This window comes from Vulpes vulpes, chromosome 15 (assembly GCF_048418805.1).
Source record: "Vulpes vulpes isolate BD-2025 chromosome 15, VulVul3, whole genome shotgun sequence".
Lineage (NCBI taxonomy): Eukaryota > Metazoa > Chordata > Mammalia > Carnivora > Canidae > Vulpes > Vulpes vulpes.
Genome location: NC_132794.1, coordinates 42,242,234 through 42,251,782, shown reverse-complemented (window position 1 = coordinate 42,251,782; position 9,549 = coordinate 42,242,234). Strand labels below are relative to the sequence as shown.

The 9,549-nt window shown below is 48.5% G+C and overlaps 1 protein-coding gene across 1 annotated transcript; it reads left to right on the top strand.

Moving 5' to 3' along the window:
- The first annotated feature begins 5,249 nt into the window (after positions 1-5,249).
- GJD2 (gap junction protein delta 2) lies at positions 5,250-9,101 on the top strand. Its single transcript, XM_025998414.2, has 2 exons — positions 5,250-5,727; positions 6,802-9,101. Exons 1-2 carry the CDS (start codon positions 5,657-5,659, stop codon positions 7,694-7,696), a joined length of 966 nt encoding a protein of 321 aa, XP_025854199.1. The 5' UTR covers positions 5,250-5,656; the 3' UTR covers positions 7,697-9,101.
- Positions 9,102-9,549: the final 448 nt, after the last annotated feature.

Genomic DNA, 9,549 nt, shown 5'->3' with positions numbered 1-9,549 from the left:
CCAAGCCACGCAGCAAGCTACCACATTCAGGGCTACTTGTAACTGTGGGCTGGCCAGCTTTCCTCCTATGGGAAACGTTGCTCTGTAGATTTTGTCTGGACACAAAACCAGAAGCGCTTCCCTAAGCATTTGGGCTGGGGCTTAAATGTGGGTGAGGGAGCACAAAGGAAAAAAAGAGAGAAAACTCTTTGCAGCAAAGAGAAGTAAGTTTCATTTGTCGCTTACATTCTCGTAAGTCTCACAAGACAGGTTGGGTTTGCCTCCTCAGAAGACAATTTGACGTCCCTTAGGAAACAGATGCCTGTAGGCCACGAGGGGAGCGCATCCCCGCTGTTTGTGAATGAAACGTGGAGGACTTTAACACAGAAACCAGTCCCAAGCTGCGAATGCAGGCCCTCCCCAGCCGCACAAATCCCGAGGCCACAGATGCTGGTGCTTCCCACAGTCTCTGTACCCAGGGCCGTGGCCAGCTTCCTGGGTTGCCCTGCCTCTCTGAGGGGACAGCGCAAGGCCTGCAAGCTCAGCAGCACCCCCTGGGTGAATCCAGTGACTTGTGGGGGTCACAGAGTGAGAGCAACACCGAGGGAGAGCAGGGGGCTGGTGGTTAGCAAAACAGCTTTCCCGTGAGCCGCCCAGGCTGCCCCAAGTTTGCAGGGACCTCCCCCTGGCAAAAGAGAACCCCTCTCTCCTCTCAGTTTGAATGTAACTTATGGTCACAGGGGAGCCAGGCCCCACCTCTATTCCGGGAATGTGTGGCTTTCCCAGGTTGAGGGGAACAGAGTGCAGAGGAGCCATCCTCCTTCTTCAGCGAACTTGTCTCTACAGTGCCACAGACGCTGACCTAGAGAAGGCACAGCCGGCTGCTCCCCAAGGATTTGCAGTCCAGTGAAGGTCAATAGATCCCCTTTCATTCTTACACCTTCAACAGCATTCTCAACGGGGTTTCCTTTACCAAATGTTAGAAGCTGCAAACCTGACAGGTTCACCTGGGAATCTGCAGTTAAGAAGAGAATGAAATTCTAAGCACGTACAAGGATGAGAGCAAACCCAGAAACGCTCACGTCATAAACTGGATCAATGTCAATAACTCTATTCCCTCCTTGTTTACAATATACATGCCCTTTGCTATGTGCCTTTATAGTTTTCTCCACTAAATGTGGAGAACACTTCCCTGTTCTATTAATGGAAATTACTGTTTAGTAAGACAAGCATTTGCAAAGCCAACAATCCAGGTATGACCTGCCCTTAGGTGCTTACTGATTGATATGTCTCCATGATCCAAACCACCTTCATTCCCTTCCCTTCTTCAAAGGTCATATCTCCGATCCTTTTCAAGTATTTGGTCTTTTTCTCTAGGACTTTTAAATAGCACTTTCCTCATAGCTTTTTCCTTATTTGTATAACATAAGGCAATCCACCTAATTTGGGGGAGTCAATTTTAACATCTATGAAACAAGAAGATGGGATTTCCTGATTTCTAATACCTTTTCTGCCCTAATACTGACAGAAACAAAAATTCTCAACTTTTTATTGCTATCAGAATCACTGGCGAGAATTAAATGAAAATGCAGGTACTTAAACCTCACTTGCATAGTTTTTAATTTAGCAGATTTGGGATAGGACTACAGAATCGGGATCCCTGGGTGGCGCAGCGGTTTAGCGCCTGCCTTTGACCCAGGGCGCGATCCTGGAGACCCGGGATCGAATCCCACGTCGGGCTCCCGGTGCATGGAGCCTGCTTCTCCCTCTGCCTATGTCTCTGCCTCTCTCTCTCTCTGACTATCATAAATAAAAAAATAAAAAAAAAAAGGACTACAGAATCTGTTTTTTATTTTTTATTTATTTATTTTTAATTTATTTATTTATGGTAGTCACAGAGAGAGAGGCAGAGACACAGGCAGAGGGAGAAGCAGGCTCCATGCCCCGGGAGCCCAACGTGGGATTCGATCCTGGGTCTCCGGGATCGCGCCCTGGGCCAAAGGCAGGCGCCAAACCGCTGCGCCACCCAGGGATCCCCAGAATCTGTTTTTTAAATGTATATCCCCAAATGGCCTAACGTACAGCAAAGTTTATTCTATGAGCTTCGTTGTTTTTCATGCGTAATCATGACTTTCATGGAGCAAAATGAGTTTTACATAAAAGCTAAAGAAATTAACTTCCCAGTTGACTTAAAAGGGGATCTTCAATCAGAGGAGAATTGAGACAGTGAGAATCAGCTAGATGAGAGAAAGCTCTGCGGAAATGTAGAAATGTCCAGCTTTACACAGACCCTCTCTATATTTAATGCAACACTATCACGGCAAATTGTTAATTGAATGTGGCATTGATGATACTCACAAAAGGAAAATATAAAGTAAGTAAAGAAACTTATGAGTAATTTTTTAAAAAATAAACAGTTTGGGGCACCTGAGCGGCTCAGTTGGTTGGCTGTCTGGCTTTTGATTTCAGCTAGGGTCATGATCTCAGGGTCCTGGGATCTCGAAGACAAAGACCGGCTCCCCGCTCAGTGGGGGTTCTGCTTGGGGGTTCTCTCTCTTTCCCTCCACTCTCACCCCCAACTCACATTCCCTCCCTCTCCCACAATGAATAGATGTCTTAAAAAAAAAAAAACAAACAGTTCACTGTTTTCAAGGTGTGGGGGTGAGGTTTTTTCTAAAAACAGGCTACCAAATCTAATAGATGAGTTTTAAAATATAGGTTCTACATATAGATATTTCTGTGTTTAGGGGATCCCTGGGTGGCTCAGTGGTTTGGCACCTTAGATGAGTTTTTAAATATAGGTTCTCCGTATAGATATTTCTGTGTTTAGGGGAGCCCTGGGTGGCTCAGCAGTTTGGCGCCTGCCTTTGGCCCAGGGCATGGTCCTGGAGTCCTGGGATTGAGTCCCGCATCGGGCTCCTGGCATGGAGCCTGCTTCTCCCTCTGCCTGTGTCTCTGCCTCTCTCTCTCTCTCTCTCTTTCTATGTCTATGATGAATGAATAAATAAAACCTTTTAAAAATATATTTCTGTGTTTATATTCATGTGTTACATACATTCAACACATGTTTACATGTCAAATCTACATGACATATTAAACTGTATTTTAAAATAACAAACTAAGGATTGACACTGTAATCAAAACTTAGTGCTTGGAAATTGCTGTGTAAGAACATTTAAAATTTATTTCCTGTAATTTATAGCCTTAGAATCATCATCCATTAAGGGTTTGGTAAAGCCACATGTATAGAACATAACGATTTTGAGTTGTAAGGCCTATTTTAGGACACTTGAAGATGTCAGATTTCCTTGGGACTGTCTCACTCATTCACCCCTGTCTAAGATCCCTTACTCCAAAAGTGTCTGCCAAAGGAGAGAATATAGGGAGTCAGAGTCTAGGAAAGTAGGAGGGAATTCCAAGAAAACACACAGTCTGAGCCTGGTGATTATCATTTGATCTGGGAGTAAGTTGGATAATAGGATATACATCCACCCTCATCTTTGTGTCTTTTCTCGGCCCAGCAAGAAATAAGGAGCACCTGTCTTAGCCCTAATGTTCCATTTATATCCTATTCCCTTCCCGTTTTTAGTAGACTCTTTCACTCCTTTGCTTCGTAACGGTGTCTGGCCTAAGGAGAAATCTCACTGATCCCTCTTGCTCTAAATATTGAGTTGTGTTTTGAAAGTCATTTTACACAAAAGTGCAGTGTGAATGGACTCAAGCCCATGCCTGGTACCCTTCCTCCCAGTCCTGGGAGTTAAAACAACTTTATTTATTTATTTATTTATTTATTTATTTATTTATTTATTTATTTATTTATGATAGGCACACAGAGAGAGAGAGAGAGAGGCAGAGACACAGGCAGAGGGAGAAGCAGGCTCCATGCACCGGGACCCCGATGTGGGATTCGATCCCGGGTCTCCAGGAGCGCGCCCTGGGCCAAAGGCAAGTTGTTTTACCTGCTACTCGACCACCTTGGTTGCTCTAGAACTGAAAGCTTATCATGGTGTAATCTATGTACCACACATATGTGTTATGATCCCCATGGATAATTAAGGCTCCTAGAATGAGTTAGCAACTCTTTACAGTCGTGTTTTTAAAAGGGTGACAACTACTTACCCATTGTGCTTTGGGTACATTTATGTGAATCACTCTCAACTACTGTGTCTCCAAATACTGACCCCTGAGCTCATTAGCAGCCTGGTGTGATTGTTTCTATTTTGTAGCAACCAATTAAACAGTGGCTCTGGATAGAACTGACCACAAGATGTAAATTTAAAGACAGAAACCAGGGTCTGCTGCTAGAGAGGAGAAAGCCAAGGCCGCACGCATAAGGGAGGTCAGGATGCGGTGAGGTTGTCAGTGGTTTTGTTTGTGGCCGCAGAACACGGGGCCTCCTTAAATTCAGATCCAGACGGAGGCTAACCTGAGAAGTAGCCCCACTAGAAATAAATAAACACATAAACAACAACTTTAAAAAAAAAATTCGGGGATCCCCCGGTGGCGCAGCGGTTTGGCGCCTGCCTTTGGCCCAGGGCGCGATCCAGGAGACCCGGGATCGAATCCCACGTCGGGCTCCCGGTGCATGGAGCCTGCTTCTCCCTCTGCCTGTGTCTCTGCCTCTCTCTCTCTGTGTGTGACTATCATGAATAAATAAAAAAATAAATAAATAAAGTTGTTTTAAAGACCTGAAAAAAAAAATTCGCAGAGCATCTGCGTTTGTGCTGGGGGAAGCACGACTTTAAATCCCGGCCACACGCCTAGCCAGGCGAGTGGCTACCTGGGTGTAGCCTTGGGTCCAGACCCCTTCCTCAGAAGCAGCTTCTCACCTGCATTGAAGCTGCGGCCTGAATGCACCGTCCTGCAGCCTGGAGCTGCCCGCAGGCTCGCTCCCGCCACCTGGTCCTCGCCAAGGGACATTCCATTGAAGTGTCCTGCGGTCGCTGCCCCGCTCCTTCCCCCACCCGGCGCATCCATCTGGGGAGGGAATTTGGCTCGTCCTCCCCAAGACGAGGAGCAAAAGGTGAGGGAGGGACGCACGTGGAGAAGGCCCGCGGCCAAGTCGCAGCCCTCCCGACTCGGCCACGCGTCCGCCCCCGCCCCCCGCCGCACCTGTCAGGTGAGGTCACCTGAGCGCCCCGCCCAGCCCCGAGGGGCGCGGGGACCCCTGCTCCCGCGGCCGCCCCACTCGGGTCGGGCCCCCGCCCGCGCCCCGCCCCGCATCCCCTGCCCCGGGCCTGGCGCGCTCCCCACCCGCGCGGCGCGCTGCGCTCCCCTCCGCCGACCTGGCGTGACGCAGGCGGAGACTACTTAAGGGCGGATTAGAGGCGGCGGCCGCGGATTCCCGAGCGGGCCTCGCAGGCGGCAGCTCAGGGCGTCGGTGCCCCGGGAGGCCCCAGCCCCGCGGGGAGACCCGAGAGCTCGCGGCCCCGGGACGCTGCGCAGGTGCGCGCCGCTGCCCCTCGTCGGGGAGCGCTGCGATCCCTTCCTCGTTGCCCTCTTTCAAGTGCGGGACGCGGGAGAGGGGAGTCCTGGATTTTTCCTTTTTTTTTCATTCGTTTGCTTCTTTAATCGGGGGCTACGCGCCCAGCCGGGAGGTGCGGCCCGGGGAGGGGCCGGGAGCGGGAACGTGCCCGGTGCTGCCCAGCCTTTGTCTGCTGCCTCCGGATGCACAGCGATGGGGGAATGGACCATCTTGGAGAGGCTGCTGGAAGCCGCGGTGCAGCAGCACTCCACTATGATCGGGAGGTAAGGCGCGGAGCCGGCCGCCAGCGGGTCCCGTCGGGCCCCCCAGTCCCTTCCCACGCCCAGCCCCAGCCCCAGCCCCAGCAGTCCCCAGCCCATCCACTGCCCCCTTCCAACCGCCTTCGCTCTGGGCGCCCGAGTCCCTGGGCAATTGTGTACCCGGTGCCCAGCGATGCCCCCCTCCCCAGCTGCTTCTGACCAACTCTCCATCCCTTCCCCCTGAAGCCCCACGGGGTGGGGGGTGGGGTTTGACTTCTCCCATTAGGAGAGGAATCGTTGGCTCAGTCGTGGTACCCCCACTCCCCGGAGTCAGAGCCAATCTCCATCCGGCTCCCTAAATAGAATCTACAAGGAAGGCAGGACTGTGTTTGGACAGAGAAGGGCAAATGGGGAAATGGATTTGCTCTTTGGAGCAGATGTATCTCCCCCCACCCCCCCCCCCAAAAAATTTATTAAGCTAAACTGATTTCGATGTTAAAACTTACGGTGTCAGAACCCCACACTGCCAATTGATAACACTTGTGTCTCCATATATATATTCATATGTATATACACTGTATATACCCATGTATATATGGATATATAATCTTAGCTGTTTATATAAAGCATTAAGTTCAATATTTATACTGAGGCTGAACTATTCACTTGGGATGGTTATATGCACACTCTATGTGTAGACTTTGAAACATGTACTCTGCTCACATATTCCATTTGCATTTGCCATATCCAGAGTGAAGACGTGTCTTTTGGCTCTGTCCATTCCACGTATACAGATGAAATCTATCTGTTGGCAGCACACTGTGTCTACTGTATGGACACACACACACACACACACACACACACACACACACACACACACAGGAGACCCTTGTGATATGAAGTGTTCCCAGACTACCAGCAAGCAGAAGGGGTAGAGCCAGAAAAGATTTCCTAGATTCCCGGGTCAGTACCACCCAGGGATGGACAGCTCCCCAGCCAAAGACTGGCAAACACCAGGGCAGGGAAAGGAGGAGGGGGTTTCCTAAGCCAGTGATTCAACCCTTGAGAACCTCTCTCCCTCCCTCTTCCCTTGCTCAGGATCCTATTGACTGTGGTGGTGATATTCCGGATCCTCATTGTGGCCATTGTGGGGGAGACAGTGTACGATGATGAGCAGACCATGTTTGTGTGCAACACCCTGCAGCCCGGCTGTAACCAGGCCTGCTATGACCGCGCCTTCCCCATCTCCCACATTCGTTACTGGGTCTTCCAGATCATAATGGTGTGTACCCCCAGTCTCTGCTTCATCACCTACTCTGTGCACCAGTCTGCTAAGCAGCGAGAACGCCGCTACTCTACTGTCTTCCTAGCCTTGGACAGGGAACCCCCTGAGTCCATGGGGGGTCCTGGAGGAACCGGGAGTGGAGCCAGTGGCAGTAGCAAACGAGAAGATAAGAAGTTGCAAAATGCCATTGTCAATGGGGTGCTGCAGAACACAGAGAACACCAGCAAGGAAGCGGAGCCAGATTGTTTAGAGGTTAAGGAGCTGACCCCACACCCATCAGGGCTGCGCACTGCAGCACGATCCAAGCTCCGAAGGCAGGAAGGCATCTCTCGCTTCTACATTATCCAAGTGGTGTTCAGAAACGCCCTGGAGATTGGGTTTCTGGTGGGCCAATACTTTCTCTATGGCTTCAGTGTCCCGGGGCTGTATGAGTGTGACCGCTACCCCTGCATCAAGGAAGTGGAATGTTACGTGTCCCGGCCTACTGAGAAGACTGTCTTTCTAGTGTTCATGTTTGCTGTGAGTGGCATCTGTGTTGTGCTCAACCTGGCTGAACTCAACCACCTGGGATGGCGCAAGATCAAGCTGGCTGTGAGAGGGGCCCAGGCCAAGAGGAAGTCAGTCTATGAGATCCGCAACAAGGACCTGCCCCGGGTCAGTGTTCCCAATTTTGGCAGGACTCAGTCCAGTGACTCTGCCTATGTGTGAAGGGACAGGTTTGAGGAAGGCCCGGGGAATGAAAGAAGCCCCAAGGCAGAACTGCTCAGAGAGTGGCTCTAGCTGCCCTCACTTACCATTGAGACATAGGACAAGACTGGTTGAGAGAAGACCTTGCATCAGTGCGAGAGGAGAGAAAGTAGAACCGTTACCACAAGTCACACCATCGGTTCCTACAGAAAGCACCGAGTAAAGTGAGGAGATGGATGAGTTGGACTTCTTTGGGCCTTTTCATTTGTGGCCCAATCTGATCCTGATACCAGTGTACTGGCCCAGCTACAAAGTAGGACTTAGCTCTGCTGAGCTCTATATCCTCGTGAATGGTGTGAGACAAATACTTCATTGGTAAAATTGGTGACCTATCTCAACACATCCCTTCATCCTGGGCTGCAGGACAAACATCCTTGAGGCATCTTTTGTGTACCTCCCTCATCAGCATGCCCCTCTCCCTCAACCCAGGATAGCATGCCAGCTTTTTTCCTGAATCTGGCCTTACAGTAGACCTAATATGGTTTATCTGCAAGCCAGAGGGAATTACAGGGGGTGCTTTTTGGAGAATGGCCACGGTAGAGGTTTGCATTAAAGCCCCATCTGACTAACCCGTAGTCATTATGAAAACCTTTGGAATGTCTCAGTATTTCCAATTTTCTAACTCAAACTGCACTGGTGCTGTTTATTAGGGGCAGGGTTTGGGTGGGAGGGAGGGAATTGCAATATGCAGCTATAATTCTGTGAGATGGTTGTTGCACTGTTAGGCATGTGGTTATGAGCTTTGGGGTATTTCTGCCTTCCAGCTTGTGGACTTTAGCTAGCATTAAAATTATATTTTATTGTCGTTGTTCCTATCAAGGGTGTCTAGCTGAGCCACAGAATTTCTAACTCGTGTATTTCACTCATTTTCTTACATAGGTTTGTTGTGCAACACAGCTGCACTTCCTTTTGCCATGGTTTGAATTTACCTGTGTGCTCACACCAGAGACCTTAATCAGCCCGTGTCAATCCCGATTTATCATTTTATAAGTTATTTCTGAAATAACACACACTCAATCACTAGCTTAAGAAGCTTGGAATGAAACACTATTGGCTAACATGTGTTTACGGATATTTGAGACATATACCAAAGGTTCAAAAACCTATTTCTTTGGACTGTGACTATGTTTCCTTCTCTTTTCTCTTATTTATTTAAGTGCCATACTCTACCTTTCACATCCACTGTGTATTTAGTTAAAGCATTGGCCAAGAATAATATATGGATAATTGCTATTATGAAGCCCTCTATTTCCTTTGCATTACCATTTATGATTTTTGATTTAGGTACGGACATGGTGTAACACACAACTGAGGATTTGTTTAAAATAAAGTTCTTGCCTTTTCTTTTTTTTTTTTTGTAACCTGGGAAGAGTCTGCATTTTTTTTATTCCAATGAGGTTTCTATTTATTTAAATATATGTTCACAAATGTTTTGTTGCATATTCAAAAGAGAAGAACATTGTGGGGCAGAAAGTGAGGAATCGATGACCGATAAAGTCCTATCACCACTAACAGATGAGAAGAGGCTGGTACATTTTGAAATGTTTACAAGAGTGTGCTGAGGCATTCAGATAGTAGTATTTACTAACTCCTTTCCATTTTAGCCCAAGACTTCTCTGCTCGTCTAGGAAGATTTCTTGTAATAAAATGGTAACCACATATCATATTAGCTCATTCCGTGAATAGAATATTTTTTCCTTTCCATCATACCTTTCTGCCATGGATGGTCACTTTTGGCAGGTATGCCATATTCCCCATCATCTCTTTAAGGCCTGATGTTTAAAATGATGCTAACCCAATAGTCAAACAGAACC